The sequence below is a fragment of the Chiloscyllium plagiosum genome, unplaced genomic scaffold (genome assembly GCF_037043375.1).
Source record: "Chiloscyllium plagiosum isolate Xiang-an unplaced genomic scaffold, Cpla_swu_hap1 HiC_scaffold_46, whole genome shotgun sequence".
NCBI lineage: Eukaryota > Metazoa > Chordata > Chondrichthyes > Orectolobiformes > Hemiscylliidae > Chiloscyllium > Chiloscyllium plagiosum.
The window spans coordinates 16,353,520-16,373,910 of record NW_028270184.1 but is presented as its reverse complement, the minus strand read 5'-3'; the positions used below and the strand labels follow the sequence as shown (position 1 = coordinate 16,373,910).

Genomic DNA, 20,391 nt, shown 5'->3' with positions numbered 1-20,391 from the left:
CCTGTCTCAACAACTATCACCCTGTTGCACTTACATTCAATATCATGAAGTGCTACGAGAGGCTTGTGATGAGGCCTAAATACCTCTCTTTGTAACTGGATCCTGGACTTCCTGACTGGGAGACCTCAGTCAATCTGGATTGGGAACAGCAAGGGTAGTAAGGATATTCCAGGTAACTACAGAGCAGTGAGCCTGATGCCAGTGGTGGGAAAGTTGCTGGAGAAGATACTGAGGGATAAAATCTACTTATATTTGGAAAAGAATGGATTTATCAATGATCAGCAACATGGTTTTGTGTGGGAGGGATCGTGCCTTACCAACTTAATAGAGTTCTTTGAGGAAGTGACCAAGTTGATAGATGAAGAAAGGGCTGTAGATGTCATATACATGAAGGCATTTGATAAGATTCCCCATGGTAAACTAATGGAGAAAGTGAAGTCACATGGTATGCAGGGTGTTCTTGCTAGGTGGATGAAGAGGGTGAGCAACAGGAGACAGAGGGTAGTAGTTGAAGGGAGTTTCTCAAAATGGAGAAAGGTGACCAGTGGTGTTCCACAGGGATCAGTGCTGGGGCCACTGTTGTTTGTGATATGCATAATGATCTGGAAGAGGAAATTGTTGGTCTGATCAGTAAGTTTGCAGATGACACGAAGTTTGGTGGATGAGCAGAAAGCAAAGGGGACTGTCAAATTATACAGCAGAATATAGATCGACTGGGGAGTTGGGCAGAGAGGTGGCAAATGGAGTTCAATCCAGGAAAATATGAGGTGATGCATTTTGGGAAGTCTAATTCTAGAGCGAACTATACTGTAAACGGAAGAGCCTTGGGAAAAGCTGATGAACAGAAAGATCTGGGAGTTCAGGTCCATTGTACCCTGAAGGTGGCTGCACAGGTTGATAGAGTGGTCAAGAAGACATTTTTTTTATTAGATTAGATTAGATTACAGTGTGGAAACAGGCCCTTCGGCCCAACAAGTCCACATCGACCCGCCGAAGCGCAACCCACCCATAACCCTACATTTACCCCTTACCTAACACTACGGGCAATTTAGCATGGCCAATTCACCTAACCTGCACATCTTTGGACTGTGGGAGGAAACCGGAGCACCCGGAGGAAACCCACGCAGACACGGGGAGAATGTGCAAACTCCACACAGTCAGTCGCCTGAGGCGGGAATTGAACCCGGGTCTCTGGCGCTGTGAGGCAGCAGTGCTAACTACTGTGCCACCGTGCCGCCCACAAACATATGGTATGTTTGCCTTCATCGTACGGGGTATTGAGTATAAGGGCTGGCAGGTCATGTTAAAACTGTACAAGACTTTGGTTCAGCCACATTTAGAATACTGTGTACAGTTCTGGTCGCCACATTACCAAAAGGATGTGGACGCTTTGGAGAGGGTGCAGAGGTTTATGAGGATGTTGCCTGGTATGGAAGGTACGAGCTATGAAGAGAGGTTGAGTAGATTAGCATTGTTTTCATTAGAAAAAAGGAGATTGATGGGGCACCTGATTAAGATCTGCAAAGTCAGGAAGGGTATAGACAGGGTAGATAGAGATAAGCTTTTTCCCAGGATGAGGGATTCAATAACGAGATGTCATGCATTCAAAGTGAGAGATGAAATCTTTAAGGGGGATACATGAGGAAAATAGTTTACACATTAGGGTGGTAGGTGCCTGGAACGCATTGCCAGCAGGCACAGTAGATTCATTTAAGGTGCATCTAGACAGATGCATGGGTAGGTGGGGAGCAGAAGAATACAGATCCTTAGGAATTGGGCGATACGTTTAGACAGTGGATTTGGATTGGCTCAGGCTTGGAGGGCCAAAGGGTCTGTTCCAAGGCTGTAAATTTTTTTTGTTCTTTATTGCCATCACCATCACACTGAGCACAGGGGTCCCCAGGGCTGTGTGCTCAGTCCGCTGCTGTTTCACGCTGCTGACACACGACTGTGCAGCAATGCACATGTCGACTGTAGTGGGTCTCATTAGCACAAATGATGAATCAGCATCCAGAGAGGAGGTGAAGTGTCTAACGGACTGGTGCAGAGCCAACAACCTCTCTCTGAATGTGGACAAGATGAAAGAGATGGTTGTTGACTTCAGGATGGCACGGGGTGACCACTCTCTGCTGGACATCAACAGCTGCCCTGTGGAGATCGTGCAAAGCACCAAATTTCTTGGTGTACACTTGGCGGACAATCTCACCTGATCCCTCCATAACAGCTTCATAGCCAAGAAAGCCCAGCAGCATCCCTACTTTCTGCACAGGCTGAGGAAAGCCCACCTCCCCATCCTCACCACATTCTACAGAGGGATCATTGAGAGTACCTGAGCTGCATCACTGTCTGTTTTGGGAGTTGCACCATCTCAGATCGTAAGACCCTACAACGGTTACTGAGGACATGGGAGAAGGTCTTCAGGGTCTCTCTTCCCTCATTACAGACATTTACATCACACGCTGCATCTGAAAGGCTAAGAGCATTGTGGAAGACCCCACACACATCCCTCACTCAAACTGTACTCCCTCCTGCCAAATGGCAGAAGATACTGGAGCATTCTGTCTCTCACGGCAGACTGTGCAACAGTTTCTTTCCCCAAGCCATCAGGCTCCTTAACACAGTATAAGCGGACACTTTCCCATCTGAAATGCTTTGCACGACTTCAAATTGCTGCTTGAAAAATGTCTATTATTTATCATTCTTCTATTACATTGTGACTTGCGTGTTTTGCACTTCTTCTGCACTTTAAGCCATGTATGATTGTGTAGTTTGTGCTCTCCATGTAGCACCGTCGGTCCTGGAGGAACGCTGTCTTTTTTTTACTGTATCAGTTGTACATGGGAGAAATGACAAATACAAGCTACTCTACTCTACATTGCTTTGCTCCCAAATGTTGCACAAAGAATGAAGATTCAGTCTGAACTTTGCTGGACAACTTCTGCATTGTGATGTTCATTATGGGGCATACCAGAAGCAGCCAATAGGTAGTGTTGTGGTCACGTCAACAGATGCCCATGGCGCAGACACAGGAGCCTTGCACCAACCTTTGTTTCCCCTCTCCCTCGTGGAGCCAAGGTTTCCAGGGCAACTGGCTGCCAGCTTGAGCCAGAGCGAGAAGCAGGTCAGGGAGTGTAGGAGGGAAGGGAACTGTGTAAAATCTCTTCCCTTCATTTATGGTGACCCGAACTGTACCCAATCAGCACAGGGTTTGTGAATTTTCTTATGAAAGAAGAGCGACACCAAATACAGAAAGAGTCATTTGATGAAAGAGAAGGTGAATATGATCTGTCCTCGACTGAGAAGGATTGAGATTTGTCTGTTCTGTCTGTGGGGAAAAATATGGAGCACATGGAAATAGAAAGGAAAGACCATGGACGAATTTGAAAGCAAGGATGGAAATTTTAAAATTAAGGCATTACTGAACAGGGTACTTAGTTTTGTGTATTCATTCATGGAATGTGGGCAGTGCTGCTTGGATCAGCATTATTGCAGTCTCAGGTGTTCTGGAGTAAGTGCTGCCATGGACCATGTCTGTGAATTTTGACTGCACAGTGTGGAGGGGACTGAGCAAGTCAGAGGATCTTCTCCTGGAGCGACAGTCTGTCAATTTAGGATGAGTCAAATCATGTTTGATAAATCCACTGAAGTTTTTTGAGGATGTAATTAATAGAATCGGTAGATAGGGTTGTTTGAATTTTCAAATAACTTGGTAAAGTCTTGCTTAAGAGGTTAGTGTGTAAAATGAAAGTAGACAGGATTGTTCAGAATCTAATGATGTGGATTGTGAATGGATTAGCAGACAGGAAACAGAGTAGAAATAAATGATTTTTTTTCGGAGTGTAAGGCTTTGACAAGTAAGACACAACAAGGATCATACATCAACGATTTGGATGAGGGAATCCAATGTAATATTTTCAAGTTTGTTGATACAAAACTAGGGGGATTGTGAGTGAGCAGGACACAAAGAGGCTTCAGAGTGATTTAGTCAATTTGGGTGAGTGGTAAATGCATGGCAGTTGCAGTTTCAGTGTGAATTTATCCACTTTGGTGAAAAATTCAGGATGGCAAAGTTATTTTGAAATGATGGTAGGTTTGGAAATGTTGATGTACAAAGGGACCTGGATGTGCTTGTACATCAGTCATTCAAGCAAGCATGTAGTTACAGCAGACAAGAAGGCACTGCAAGAGGGTTTGAGTATAGGAGCAAGGAGCAAGCAGCTGTGCAGGAATTTGTGAGACCGTGTCTGGAGACTGTGTGCAAGTTTAGTCTTCGTGAAGAAACATTCTTTTTGCCTCTGGCAAACAGCAATCGCTTGCATTGGTGAAATCCACAATGAGGTATGAATGTTATCACCGTTCATAAATCAGGAGAAAGCTCCAGCTGCTGTGTCCTTGTTTTGAGTCAAATTTGGAGAAGATGTCACTTGTTGATAACTGTGGCGCAACGGAAGCGTGTCTGACTCCAGATCAGACCATGGTGTGTTCAAATCACGTCACTGCAGCTTAATTTCTCAATCTAACCTTGGCTCAGTTGGCTGGATGGTTGATTTGCAATGCAGAATAATACCAACAGTGTGGGTTCAATTCCAGTATCGACTGGGTCTATTATAATGGACCTTTCTCCTTGGCCTCTTTCCCCTGGTGATCTTCCAGTTAAAACCACCATTCTCTGTCCCCTAGGGAGATGTCCTATGGTCCCCTAGGACTATAGTAGCTTTACTTTAAGGGCGGCACGGTGACTCAGTGGTTAGCACTGCTGCCTCACAGCACCAGGTTCAATTCCAGCCTTGGACGACTGTCAGTGTGGAGTTTGCACATTCTCCCTGTGTCTGCGTGGGTTTCCTCCGGGTGCTCCGGTTTCTTCCCACAGTCCAAAGATGTGCAGGTCAGGTGAATTGTCCATAGTGTTAGGTGCATTAGGAAGGGAAATGGGTCTGGGTGGGTTACTCTTCGGACTGGACTGTCGGTGTGGACTGGTTAGGCTGAAGGGCCTGTTTCCACACTATAGGGAATCTTATCTAATCGGTCTAACCTAACTCCATAAAAGATTTGTCCACAATGTGGAAGGAGGTGATGTTCCCTCACTCATGCTTCATTCCCCTGTCACAGAGCAACAGAGTCTGATGGCACCTTTTGGTTTAAACACACCAACTGCACGGCTCATAAAAGAAAAGGATGATGTGGATATAATCATCCAAGAGGAGTAGTGTCAAATATTAGACAATAATAATAATGAGAGGAAGTGTTAGAGGAGCTGGAATCATTGAAAGTGGAAAAATCAGCAGAACAGCTGGATGGTTCCCTAGGATGATCAGGGAAGAAATAGCAAATGCTGTGAGGATTATGTTCAGATCTTCACTCAACACAGGTGAGGGACTACAGGAATGAAATGTGGTTTTGTTTTTTCAAAAAAATGTACAAAGGAAACACCAAACTACTCTCGGCCAATCAGTCTTACTTTGCTGCTGAGCAAATTGTAAGAATAATTCCTGAGAGATCAGATAAAGTGTCACTTAAAATGCATGGACTAGTCAGGGATAATCAGCATTGCTTTGTTAAGGGAAGGCCATGCTTAACAAATTTGAGTGAATTATTTGAGGAATTGACAAGGAGCATCCATGTGGGTAGTGAAGTGAATGTTGTCTGTAAGGATGTTGTTAAGGCATTTGACAAGGTCCCATATGGCAAACTGGTTCCAAAGTGAAAATTCATGGAATACAGGGTAATGTCTCAAACTTGTTCCTCTCTTTCCAGAGATTCTGACATCTTTCCAGTTGCAAGCAACAGCAGGAGACTGTCATATTGAAAGCAGTGAAATTGTTTCAGAGCTGAGCATTTTTGATTATTCGGGAGGAAGTTCAAGTTTTTAGTACTGTGTTCTGTTATCTGTGAGAGATTGCACGGTCTGGAGCTAGTGTGGCTAGTAAAGACTCTGGATCTGAATCCATGTCCATCATTGCTGTATTTTGCATCTGCCTCCCAGATCCTCCTCTGCCATTGTATAACTTCTTCAGTCCCTGATAATGGTTGTACTTTAGTTCTATTTTGTATTTTACTGTTAGTTCTGCTAATTGTGCCTCAATTAGGTTTCCACCACTGCCTATCCCCTGACTGTGTGCTGTTGACTTACCAACCTTACCTTCCCACTGAATCATTAATGGCAATAAATTGTTTTTTGTGCACTGCTGTTAACTTCTACTGTGCAAATTACAAGCTTCACCTACTCCACATTTCATAGCCTGCTTTTTTGATTGAATGGTTTCTGTTTCACTCCCTTTGTTCTGTCTAAATAAGGCTTGCAAAGTTTTTAGAAGAGGAGGTTTTGCATTCAAGAAACTGAACTCAGACATTACATCAGGATTTGAGATAATTGCCAAACATACCACAGCCTGAATGTCACTGAATGTTGAACATGGAAGGAGAAAGCACAATTCACAATAAGGAGGAACTGAACACTGAATCTGCATGTGGACAAGGCTTCAACCAATCAACCGGCCTGTCAGAACATAGACATGTTCATACTGATGAGAAACCGTGGAAATGTGGTGACTGTGGTGACACTGCGAAGAGACCATTCAGCTTGGGAGTATAGGAAGAAATTTATCAATTCATCAAACCTGGGGACAGACTAGCCAGTTCACACTGACAAGAGACCTTTTAAATGCCTTTCAGTTGGGAAGTGCTATAAAGGTTCTGGAGGGCTGATGCTTCCTCACACTTTTGAGACCGTTCAGGTGCTCTGACTATGGAGCTGCATTTAGACGATCATCTTACCTCACAGTGCGCCATCAAGTTCACACAAGGGAGAAGTCACACACCTGCTCTGAAAGTGGGAAGGAATTCAGTCAGTCATCCCACCTGCTGAATGACCAGAGATTTCACAACTAACTACAGCGATTAGTTAGTTAACTAACTACAGCGATTAATCACACCCAGGAATGAACCGTATTTATTGATGTCTGTTTCTTACACAGTGTATTCTAAATTGTTCTCCAGCTCCCCACCCCCTATCTTCACCTTTTAACAAGAAGTGTGAAGAGCTTTGTTGTCACTGAGATCAAGACAATTTGATTAGATTATTTACAGTGTGGGAACAGGCCCTTTGGCCCAACAAGTCCACACCGACCCGCTGAAGCGCAACCCACCCAGACCCATTCCCCTACATTTACCCCTTCACCTAACACTACAGGCAATTTAGCATGGTCAATTCACCTAACCTGCACATTTTTGGACTGTGGGAGGAAACCGGAGCACGCGGAGGAAACCCACTCAGACACAGGGAGAATGTACAAACTCCACACAGTCAGTCGCCTGAGGCAGGAATTGAACCCGGGTCTCTGACGCTGTGAAGCAGCAGTGCTAATCACTGTGCTACCATGCCGCCCATGATCAGCTTTCTCTGCCAAGACTGGAAATAGTGCTGTGGAAATCTCAGTGATATGATTTCCCACCAATGTAGTCATGATTTGGAGATGCCGGGGTTGGACTGAGGTGTACAAAGTTACAAATCACACAACACCAGGTTATAGTCCAACAGGTTTAATTGGAAGCACAGGGCTTTCGGAGCAACGCTCCTTCATCAGGTGGTGCAACAACCACCTGATGAAGGAGTGGCGCTCTGAAAGCTAGTGCTTCCAATTAAACCTGTTGGACTATAACCTGGTGTTGTGAGATTTGTAACTTTCCCACCAATGTATTCATACAGAGGAGAGACAATTCATGTGCTCTCACTGCAGGACTGGGTTCAGACAATCATTTGCCCTCACCATATACCAGTGAGTTCACACAAAGTGGAGTAGGCAAAAGTGAGGACTGCAGATGCTGGAAACCAGAGTTTAGATCAGAGTGATGCTGGTAAAGCACAGCAGGTCAGGCAGCACCCGAGGAGCAGGAAAATTGATGTTTTGGGCAAAAGCCCTTCATCAGGAATAGAATCAGGAATCCTGATGAACGGCTTTTGGTGTGAATATTCAGAATAAAACTCGCATGAATTAGCTTTGTGTTAAACCCAGCGTCATGAGTCTTTTTAATATCTCCAACACAAATAAGTCCCTTTTGAAGACTCTCCCTCTCCCTTCTTTCCTTCAACAACAAGTGTGAAGAGATCAAGGAGCTTAGTCGCCACTAAGATTGAGACAATCTGATCAACTACTGCTACTGCTCCTGTCCCACTAGCTCACTGCATCAAACTGCCTGTCAAGTTCCTCTGTGCTTGACCCCACAGCTTTTTCCAGTTTACCTCTGTCAGAGCTTGTCTTGTCCATGAGACCCAAATTTGTTCCACTGACCGTATTCTCTCTAAACATATTGTTAACAATTCAGTCTCTTCGTGCTGTCCCTCAAACATTCATACTTAGCTATCCTTTCAAAAAAAAAGCCAGAGGCAGTCATCTACAGTATATCTCAGTGCACAGGTCGATTTCATAAAGGTTCCTCGTTAACCTATTAAGGCCAACCTTGACTGTGTCAGCAGATTTTTCTTCGAGTCATAGAGATGTACAGCACCGAAACATATCCTTTGGTCCAACTCGGCAATGCTGACCAAACATCCTAACATAATCAAGTCCCATTTGCCAGCACTTAGCTCATATCCCCCTAAATCTTTCCTATTCATACACCAATCCAGATGCTTCTAAATGCTGCAATTGTACCAGCCTCCACAACTTCCTCTGGCAGCTCATTCTATACATGCATCACCCTCTGCATGAAAAAGTTACCCCTTAGACCCTTTTTATATCTTTCCCCCTTTCACCCCAAATCTATGCTCTCTAGTTCTGGACTCCCCCACCCCAGGGAAAAGACTTTGTCTATTTATCATGCCCCTCATGATCTTATAAACCTCTACAGGGTCACCCCTCAGCCTCTGACACTCCAGGGAAAACAGCCCCAGCCTGTTCAGCCTTACTTGATAGCTTAAATCCTCCAGCCCTGGCAACATCCATGTAAATCTTTTTTGAACCCTTTCAAGTATCACAACATCCTCCCGATAGGAAGGACACCACAACTACACTCAATATTCGAGATAACAAGAGTCCAGAGACAGTATATTCCTGTTAATCTGTTAGAGTGAAAGGAAAGGCTGGTAGGTGTAAGGATTGTTGGATGACCAGAGAAATTGAGGTTTCGCTTAAAAAATTGAAGGAAGCATATGACAGGAGAGATCAAGTGAACTCTTGATGAAAGTGTAAAGACAGTAGGAGTATCCTGAAGAGGGAAATCAGAGGGCAAAAAGGGACATGAGATAGCTTTGGCAAATAGGGTTAAGGAGAATCCAAAGGGTTTTTATAAATACACTAAGGACAAATGGGTAATTAGAGAGAGAATAGGTCCCCTCAAAGATCAGCAAGACAGCCTATGTGTGGAGCTGCAGGCGATGGGCGAGATACTAAATGAGGATTTTGCATCAGGGTTGTGGAGAAGGACATGAAAGATATAGAATGTAGGGAAATAGATGGTGACATCTTGAAAAATGTCCATATTACAGAGGAGGCGGTGCTGGATGTCTTGAAACGTATAAAAGTGGATATATCCCAGGACCTGATCTGGTATACCCTAGAACTCTATGTGAAACTAGGGAAGTGATTGCTGGGCCCCTTGCTGAAATATTTATATCGTTGATAGTCGCAGTCAATGTGCCAAATCACTGGAGGTTGGCTAATGTGATGCCACTATTAAAGAAAAGTGGTATAGAAAAGCCAGGGAACGAAAGATTGGTGAGCTTGACATCGGTGGTGGGCAAATTGTTGGAGGAAATCCTGAGGAACAGGATTTACATGTATTTGGAAAGACAAGGACTGATTAGGGACAGTCAGCTGGGCTTTGTGCGTGGGAAATTGTGTCACAAGAACTTGATGGAGTTTTTTGAAGAAGTAACAAAGTGAATTCATGAGGGCAGAGCAGTGGATGTGATCTATATGGGCTTCAGTAAGGTGTTTGACAAGGTTCCCCATGGGAGATTGGTCAACAAGGTTAGATCTCATGGAATACAGGGAGAACTAGCCATTTGGATACAGAACTGGCTTGAAGGTAGAAGACAGAGGATGATCGTGGAGGGTTGCTTTTCAGACTGGAGGGCTGTGACCAGTTGTGTGCCACAAGGATTGGTGCTGGGTCCACTACTTTTTGTCATTTATATAAATGATTTGGATGTGAACATAGGAGGTATAGTTCATAAGTTTGCATATGATACTAAAATTGGAGGTGTAATGGACAGTGAAGTTTACCTCAGAGTACAACTGGACCTTGATCAGATTGGGCTAATGGGCTGAAAACTGGCAGATGGAGTTTAATTGAGATAAATGTCTTTATTCCCAGGGTAGGGGAGTTCAAAACTAGTGGGCATAGGTTTAAAGTGAGAGGGGCAAGATTTAAAAGGGACCTGAGGGGCAATCTTTTCACAAAGACGGTGGTGCGTGAATAAAACAAGCGACCTCAGGAGGTAGTGGAGACAGGTGCAATTACAACATTTTAAAGTCATCTGGATGGGTACATGAACAGGAAATGTGGAGAGGGATATGGGCCAAATGGAACTCAATCAGTTTCAGATATTTGGTCAACGTGGACAAGTTGGACCAAGTGTCTGTTTCCGTGCTGTATAACTCTATGACACTAAGTGCTTAAATAAAGTATGGAAATCCGAAATAAAATCAGAAAATGCTAGAGACATTCAGCAGGTCTGGCAGCATCTTAAATAGTAACAGATGCAGGAACAATTGCAACTTTGAAGAAATGTTTAGATCATCATATAAGGCACTGCAATATCGGTTACACACTGAATACTGGAAAGTGGTACGAGAATAAATAGCTGCTTGATGACTAGCATGGATACGATGGGGACATTGAGTTTCACAATTTTATATCAGAGACTCTGACCCCATTTTGTTCAGTGTTTCTCTGTGAGTCTTTCTTTGACTAAGCAGTTTGACTCAAATACCTGATGAAGAGCTTATGCTTGAAACGTCGACTCTCCTGCTCCTGGAATGCTGCCTGACTGGCTGTGCTTTTCCAGCATCACACTTTTTGACACTGAGCAGGTAAGTGCGACAGGTAGTGAAGAATGCAAATGATATGTTGATCTTCATAGTGAGAGGATTTGAGTACAGGAGCAGGGATATCTTTCTACAAAGGCTTTGGAGTACAGTGTGCATCTTTATTCTCCTTTCCCAAGGATGGATGACCTTGCTATTGAAATAGAGTAAAGAATGTTCACCAGACTGATTTCTGGGAGGTCAGGACTGACTGATGAAGAGAGAATCTTTCCTTGTTTAATCCTGCTTTCTTTTGTCTTTCTGGGCAATGACTGCATCATTAACTAATATTCTAGCTCTCAATTCCTGATCTGAATCTGACCCCTCAAAGCCTTTGTGTTGACGCCCATTCCCCTGCCATACTAATTTAAAACCTCTCCAAAGGAACGAGCAAAATCCTCCAAGAGATTTGTCCCAGCTTTGTCCAGGATAAATAAGGTGACACAGGTCCTATATCCCATAGAAACAGTCCCAATTCCTCAATAAAGGCTATTCTGCTACAGCATTTCTCCAGCCACACATTCATCTGATCAATCCTCCCATTCCTGCTCTCGCTAGCATGTGGCATTGGGAGTAAGTCTGACATTATTCATTGGAACTCCTGCATTTTAATGTATCTCTTATCTTCCTGTATTCATCTTTCAGGTACTTTTCCCTCTGTTTAACTATGTCAACAGTCCCTATGTGAACCACGACCACTGGCTGTTCATCCTCCTGCTTCAGAATGTCCTGCAGCCACTCCAGGACATCTTTCATCCTGGCACCGGGTAGGTCACATACCATCTGGATTCACATCTGACTGCAGTCCTATTTTGAATCCCCTGTCACTATTGCTTTGCCACTTGTTTTCCTCTCCTTTTATGCAGCTGACCACCTGTGGTGCCATGAGCTTCACTCTTGCAGATTCCCCCTAAGAGACCACCCCTAACAACCCCAAACAGCATCCAAAGCAGTATATCCAAGCGGGGGAAGACTACTGGAGACTCTTGCACTTTCTTTATGTGCCCTTTACTTTGTCTGGTTGTCCATTCACTTTCTACCTATGTAATTCTTACCTGTGGTGTGACCACCTTGAAAAATGGTGTGACCACAGTGGCTGAGTGGTAGGCACTGCTGCTTCATAGCGTCATATTTGACCCGGCTTTGACAACTATCTGTGTGGAGATTGCACGTCCTCCCCATGTCTGCGTGGGTTACTGCCGAATGCTCTGGTTTCCTCCTACTGTCTGAAGATTTGTAAGTTCAGTGGATTGGCCATGCTAAATTATCCATAGTGTTCAGGGATGTGAAGGTTAGGTGTGTTAGCCATGGGAAATGCGGTGTTACGGAGATAGTGTCAAGGGCTGAGTCTGGTTTGGATGCTCTTGGTCAGTGTGGACTCCCTGGGCCAAATAGCCTGTTTCCACACTGTAGTGATGTCCTATTCTAAACATTGCAATGCAGCTCATCTTTCAGTTTAGCACAGTATAACCTTCTGGATTCAACATGAACTTCAGCAGGTTCAGGATAAATAGAATTGTCGGGATCTGGAATCACCTGAAATGATGATGGAATTCAAGCCGATAAGGAATTTTAAAGGGAATTTTGCAGGTATTTGAGAATGGGGAATATATAGGCTAAAATTATTAAGTATGTGACTGATCTCTCAAAGAGCTGACGTGTTATTTTGACACCAAATGAGAAAATGCTGGAAAATCTCAGCAGGTCTGGCAACATCTGTCAGGAGAGAAAAGAGCTGACGTTTCGAGTCTAACTGACCCTTTGTCAAAGCTAAAAAAAGGGAGAAATAGGGAGGTATTTATACTAGGCTGAGAGGAGGCAAGTGTTATTTGGCAAGTGTGTGTTTCCTTTTACGGCGATTTCTCTCAGCTGCAGGGCCCAGAATTGAACACATCCCAGGGGTAATCTAACCATGAATTTGACGAGTTACAAAATTATCCGAGATATTTTCTCACCAACTCCTTCCGCAGTTAAATACGAATGATATTTCTCTTGATTTCAGTTTACTGTGTAAATGCTTCTCTTCAAATCGCCCGCCCCCCAACCCGGGAAGAAGCACACACACACACACACACGTGTACTGCTGCACATCGCTCCTAATAAACGTGCTGGTAACCCGGGTCGTATCACTGCCTCAGGCTCACAGCCAACTTCCCATTTGCTGCAAAGGCGGGACTGGGGTTTTCTAACTCGGGTCTAGTGGCCTATACCGGGTCTTCATAAAGTCTCCCACAGCCCAGACTGACCCAGTTTTCCTCCCGGTCCCACTGTTTCTCCCGCTTTCCCGGCTACACTCAATCGGACCCCAGTCACAACAACACTGTACCAGCAGCGTTCATGGTGACGTGTCATCTTGCTTGTCACGCCCCTCGTTCACTCCTATTGGTGGGGGAGCTGCCGTCAATTAGCCGGACTCCATTGTGAGGTGAGTGGCGGAACCTCCTCTCTCTCTGCCCTGAGCTTTTGTGCTGAAAAACTGCGTGAAGTCAGGGAAAACTCTGCAAAGCTATACAGAGGGTTTGTCAGTCTGACATAGCTTTGGGACACAGACAGACTTCACACCTATTGTTTAAAAACCAGAGCTGTCTTGGGAATGTAATTTAAAAGAAGTTCTGGGATTTACATATCAAAGAACAGAAACCAGCATGTCCCATTATAAAAAATGAAAGTTCTAATCTAATCCTTCGGCTATAAATTCTGTGAGCATGATCTTAACCTCCACAGCCACCTGATGAAGGAGCGGCACTCTGAAAGCGAGTGCTTCTAAATAAACCTGTTGGACCATAACCTGGTGTTGTGTGATTTTTAACTTTGCCCTTGAATGAACTTCATTATTCGCAGTGCAGTATCACAGAGCACATGGTCTGGTGGTCATTCAGCTCATTGGGGCTATACTTTCTCAGTTGAGGATTGCTGTAAATCTACCTGGATTCTCTTGTCTTTGCCATAACCTGCAAATCTTTCCTTGAAAAGTTAAATATCAAATCACTTTTGAGAGTAACTGCTAAATCTGCATTCAGAGCTGAAAATGTGTTGCTGGAAAAGCGCAGCAGGTCAGGCAGCATCCAAGGAACAGGAGAATCGACGTTTCGGGCATAAGTTCCTGAAGAAGGGCTTATGCCCGAAACGTCGATTCTCCTGTTCCTTGGATGCTGCCTGACCTGCTGCGCTTTTCCAGCAACACATTTTCAGCTCTGATCTCCAGCATCTGCAGCCCTCACTTTCTCTCTTAAATCTGCATTCAGCCTAACGTTCAGTCTGTTTCCAGATTCACACAATCTTCACATTTTCACTTTGCATCATTTGGCAATTATCTGAAAGATATGTTCTGTGGTAACCAAACATTGTGACATGGCAGCACCGCAGCCTCACAGCACCAGAGACCAGGGTTTGATTCCAACATCAGGCTGTGTGGAGTTTGCCCATTCTCCCTGTGCCTGCCTCAGTTTCCTCCCACAGTCCAAAGGTGTGCAGGTTAAGTGGTTTGGCCATGCTAAGTTACCCATCATGTCCACAGATCTTTAAAATTATATGGATTAGTCTGTGGGTAATACATAGGTAGGATGGGGTGCTCTTCAGAGAGCCAGTGTGGACATGTTGGACCAAATGGCCTATTTCCACTGTGTAGGGATTCTATGATTCTCTCTGTGCAATTGAAATATCCTGGAAATATCCTGAAAAAATCCACTAGATCACTGCTTAACCTTCTCAAGGAGAATTATCTGAGCTTCTGCATCCTCTCCAAAAAACATTCATCTTAATTTTACTTTAGGTATACAGTGGCTTTTTGCTATCCAGACCAGTATTTTTTGTCTGTCTTTATTTGACTTGGACAAAGTCATGGCAAACTGCCTTTTTGAACTGTGCTATTCATATGCTGTTAGTACACCAGTGTGCTGTTTAGATGATAATCTCCTCCAGCCTCGCAAATCCTCCCTATCTGCATAATCTCTTCCAGTCTTACAATCCTCCCTATCTCTGTAATCTCCTCAGAACTACATATTGTTAGTAAGTTTGCAAATGACACCAAAATGGTGGTGTACTGTGCAGTCAAGGTTGTCTCAGGGTACAACAGGACCTTGATCAGATGGGCCAAGTACTGGGAGACAGTGCAATAGTATGCCAGGGAACAGCATGTTAATACTGCCTCAAGTTAGCAGCCTGAGAGATGGGGATTGACCAGCACATTCCCAATAAAGGAGTCATTTTGGGGTTATATGGAATGGTGGTGTGGCTTCTTCTGGAGTACAGTGTCCAGTTCTCGTCATTCTGTTTTAGGAAGGATACTATTCATCCGGGGAAGGTTCAGAAGAAAATAAACAGGATGTTGATTTGTATGAAAGTTGTGAGTTATGTAAGGAGAATCTGGATAAGCTGGGACATTTTTCATTGGAGTGTAGGAGATTGAGAGGTGACCATATAGTGGTTCATAAAAATAGAAGCGATAGATAAGATTAATGGTAAGTGTCTTTTCCCTAGGATCGAGGATTTCAAGACTAGGGGCATCTAGAGACAATTAAAAAAAGATATAAAGGGCACCTGTTAAGACAGAGTGGTTCGTGTGTGGAATGAACTTCCAGAGGAAGTGATGGATGTAGGCACAGTTACAACATTTAAAAAACATTTGGATAAGTACAGTCATTGGGAAGGTTTGGAGGGATATAATTTAGTTTGGGATTATTTTTGGCATGGACTGGTTGGACCAAAAGTGTCTGTTTCTGTGCTGTATGACTCTACTTTTCCAAGACCCCTCATGGCAGTACCTTAGCCCACTGTTCCCCACAGTGGTTTTAATCGATCACCTGACCTTTCCAAACATGTCCGCAGCCATACTGGGAAAACATTAAAATGTGAGGCTTGGAATCCTTCTGACCCCTAAGTCCAGTTGTAAATGAGATTCTGTTACGTGTCTGGAAGTTCTGAACCATTGAAGACACTAACTGGGACACATTTCTTACATTCCACAAGATTGATTCAGACAGGGACTTTGTTATCAGTAAAGAGACAAGAAAGACCAAAGTGCCATTTGTCCCCCTCAGTGTGACCCTGAAGGAAATGTGCAGGCTGATGCTCTATTGCTGCCATGCAATCCTCATTCGAGATTGTCCTTTCTGAACTCCAGCTGATATTAAATACGAGGGAGAAATACAACAATCTACAGTGACATGTTTGAAGCAAAGCTGATTTATTTAGCATTTCTCCAGAATATTAAACTCAAGTCCAATTTGTGAGACTATGAATATCATCAGAAACAAACTGCAATGATCAGACTAAAATAAGTCAGAAACTTATAAAACAGATTGAGGCCAGTTGGCTCACTGTGCTTTCATTGGCTGAAATAGAACTATGGCAGCTAATCCCACTCTGCAGATCTTAGTCCATAGTCCTCTATGTTTCGTGTATCTGTATCTTTTTCTTCAATGTGATGAGGATTTCTGACTCTGTCACCTTATTAGATAGAGTTCCAGTTTCCCACCATCTCTGAGTGAAATTATTCTCCCCTCCCCCCGTGTCTGTGAATTACTTTCAATCTAAAATCTCCAGTTACTGATCTGTTAATGCGTAGCTCCTTCCTATCCCCTCTGTCTGGAATCTTCACAATTTTATCACTTTAATTAAATGTCACCTCAGTCTCCTTTGTTCCACAGATTCCTTTTGAAGGGCTTTTGCCCAAAATGTTGATTTTCCGGTTCCTTGGATGCTGCCTGACCTGCTGTGCTTTTCCAGCACCACACTCTCAACTCTAATCTCCAACATCTGCAGTCTTCACTTCCACCTAGAAAATATCCCCAGCCTATCCATTCTTTCCTCACAGCCACAATTCTCCAATCCTGGAAAGATCCTAATCAGTCTCGTTTAGAGTCATAGAGACAGACAGCACGGAAACAGACCCTTCGGTCCAACCCGTCCATGCCGACCAGATTCCCAACCCAATCTAGTCCCACCTACCAACACCTGGCCCATATTCCTCCAAACCCTTCCTATTCATATACCCATCCTGATGCCTTTTAAATGTTGTAATTGTACAAGCCTTCACCACTTCCTCTGACAGCTCATTCCATATATGTACCATCCTCCGCGTGAAAAAGTTGCCCCTTAGGTCTCTTTTATATCTTTCCCCTCTCACCCTAAACCTATGCGGTCTAGTTCTGAACTCTCCGACCCCAGGGATAAGCCTTTATTTATTTATCCTATCCATGCCTCACATGATTTTATAAGTCTCTATAAGGTCCCCCCCTCAGCCTCCGATGCTCCAAGGAAAACAGCCCCAGCCTATTCAACCTCTCCTGATAGCTCAAATCCTCCAACCCTAGCAACATCCTTAAACCCTTTCAAGTTTCACAACATACAGAGCTGAGGAATGGCCTCTTCCCAGTGTGAGTTTTTAATTTCTTTTCACAATCAGGACATCCAAAAGGTGTCTCATCAGTGTGTGTTTTAAGTTAGGATGAACTAGTGAATCCCTTTCTACAAACGGAGCAGATGAATGTTTCTCCCCAGTTAGAGCACATTGGTGGTTCAGTAAATCTTTTTTACTTTTAAAGCTCTTCTCACAGTCAGTACTTCTAAAAGGTCTGTTATCAGTGTGAATAAGTTGGTGTATCAGGAGCTGAGATGACTGAATGAATCCTTTTCCACAAACATTACAGGTGAATGTTCTCTCCCCAGTGTGACTGTGTTGATGTATCAATATATCCTTTCTGTTTTTAAAACTCTTCTCACAGTCAGAATATTCAAACAGTCTTTCATCAGAGTGCACCTGCTCATGAATCCAGAGGGTTGAAAGAGCATTAACTCCCTCCCTGCAGGTGAATGGCTTCTCCCATTGTGAACCTGGCGTATGCAGAGGGTGGATGGCTGAGTGAATCCCTTCCCACAGATGGAACAGCTTAATGGGTTGATGACTTTCCAACCCTGCTGGGTAACTGAATCTCTTCCCACAGTCCCAACATTCCCACAGTTTCTCCATAGTGTCAGTGTCCTTGATTCTTTCCAGCTTCAGTGATTGACTGAAATTGATTTCCACAGATAGAACACATTGATGGTCTCTCCCCATTGTGGATGGTGTAATTATTTTTCAGGCTGAGTAGCTGGGCTACTCTTTCCATGCATACCTCGACACTGTCCTGTCCCTGCATACCTCGACACTGTCCTGTCCCCATCTCTGCATACCTCAACGCTGTCCTGTCCCCATCTCTGCATACCTCGACACTGTCCTGTCCCCATCTCTGAATACCTTGACACTCACTGTCCTGCCCCATTCCTGAAGAAGGGCTTATGCCCGAAATGTCGACTCTCCTGCTCCTCGGATGCTGCCTGGCCTGCTGTGTTTTTCCAGCACCACATTTTTCAACTCTGGTACTCCAGCATTTGCAGTCCTCACTTTCTCCTACTCTTTCCACAGTATGTTCACTGGAACACTCTCCCTCGGGTATGTGTGTCTTGGCAGTTTTGCAGTCACACTGATGTTTAAAATCTTTTCTTACATGAAGTGTTTCTTCAGAAGCTGATGATGTTCAGATTCTAATTAACTGAATGACTTTGTCAGATTTTGATATGATGCATTGGTTCACCTTCTGGATATAAGTACAAACTTCTGAATACCCTGCAAAAAATGTTTAATATGGAATACTTAGAATATGAAAGAAACAAAAATGCTTTTCAGTCTAATTACTCTTCTGATGTATGTTTCCTCTCCCATTCTCTTCATCTCATCTGTCTTCTGACTTATTTTTCTTATCCCATCTCCCTGTCAGGTTTATTGAGTCTACTTTTGAACATATCTCTCTCTCTGTCTGCACTATTTGCTGTGAATTCCACATTTTAATCATTAACTGAGTGAAGAAATTTCATGTGGAAACATTCTCTACATATTGACCCCTGTCCAAAACATTGAGCATTTTAAACTGCATTAATAGGTCACTGCTCAGTTTTCCTTAAATGCCCCAATCTGTTTAATCTTTCTCAAAGGCTACATTATTTTAAGTTTATAAACTCAATCTGTGTCAGTGCAGGATGGAGATTACGAAGAGATGGCACATTGGCTCAGTGGTAATCACTGCTGCCTCACAGCATCAGGATCCCTGGTTCAATTCCAACCTTGGGCGACTGTGTAGAGTTTGCACATTCTTCCTGTGTCTGCGTGGGTTTCCTCCGGATGCTCCGGTTTCCTCCCACAGTCCAAAGATGTGCAGGCCATGCTAAATTGCCCATAGTCATAGGTGCATTAGTCAGAGGGAAGTGGGTCTGGGTGGGTTACTCTTCGGAGGGTTGATGTGGACTGGTTGGACCGAAAGGCCTGTTTCCACACTGTAGGGAATCTAATCTAAAAAAGAGATAAACATTTCCCTGGGTTGCAAATTACAGATTCTCCCCTCCTGACTGTCTCTGTCAGTCCAGCTCACTGCCCCTACTTTCTGCCAACCAGTGCCAGGAGCTCCTTACCTTCCCTTTGCAGCCAGACACACTGTTTCCAAAAGGAGTCACATTGTCCAGCTGCCAGGTCCAACCCTCCCTTTACCTGGGCCGCAAATTCACCAAATGCACTACGCATGTTCCTGACACTGCGCCTGTGCATCACTCTCACTGTGATGTGGATACTTCACCGCCACAGGGTATGACTGGTAAAGGCACCACTGCTGAGTTTTTAGAAGGATTGTGTTGTGACTTGTTTTGCTTTTACAGATAGACACAAGGCCGGAGATTCAAATACTAGAGCAAAGAAGCAATGTAAAGAGAAACTCAACTAAATGGATCATCTACTATGCATCAGGAAGGATAATAAGAATTGATAATGTATCTATACACTCGTGAAACTGCAGCAATAGTCACAGACTTCAACTGCTGGAGTCACATGTAGATTAATGGTGTTGAGTGTGAACCCGCTGGTGTGACCAAAAGCCAGATGACTAAGTAAATCCCTTCCCATACACAGAATGAATAAATAGCCTCTCTCCAGTGTGATTATGTTGATGGTTTTCCAGCAGGGATTGGTAATCAAATCTTTTATCACATTCTTCACATTTCTTCACAGGTGTCCTTGTATTTCCCGAGATTGTGAAACAATGGAACACATGAAAAGTTTTGTACACTTTGCAATGTTTGTTTTGAAGTTGTGTAATTGGTTAAAGCACTTATCACAGTCAAGTAAACTGAAACAAACTCAGTCTGGTCTGTGTGCTTCTTTCTGTGATTTTTCAGATGGTTGACATATTATAGCCAGGACAGCACAGAAAATGTTTCTCTTCATGTAATCAAAAAGCAATGAAACTGAGAATCCTGATCTTCCTGCTTATGGGGTTATACAGCACGGAACAGACCCTTTAGTCCAACTCATCCACGCCAACCAGATATCCTAAACTGA

The 20,391-nt window shown here is 43.8% G+C and overlaps 1 protein-coding gene across 5 annotated transcripts in view; it reads left to right on the top strand.

Annotated features, from left to right (window-relative positions):
* LOC122543942 (uncharacterized) overlaps positions 1 to 20,187 on the top strand; it is a 29,160-nt gene extending 8,973 nt beyond the window's left edge. For 2 of the 5 annotated variants that reach the window (XR_015754605.1, XM_087983737.1), the window contains exons 3-4: positions 11,673 to 11,794; positions 19,713 to 20,187. Coding sequence is in view for 2 of the 5 variants with exons in the window: in XM_087983737.1 (XP_087839863.1) it covers positions 11,673 to 11,794; positions 19,713 to 19,716 (126 nt within the window). In the remaining 3 variants the exon portion in view is untranslated. Of the gene's footprint in view, positions 1 to 6,294; positions 7,515 to 11,672; positions 11,795 to 11,893; positions 13,928 to 19,712 lie in introns of those variants that run through there. The other 3 variants (XR_015754606.1, XM_087983738.1, XR_015754607.1) reach the window with 2 other exon arrangements.
* The last annotated feature ends 204 nt before the right edge of the window (positions 20,188 to 20,391 follow it).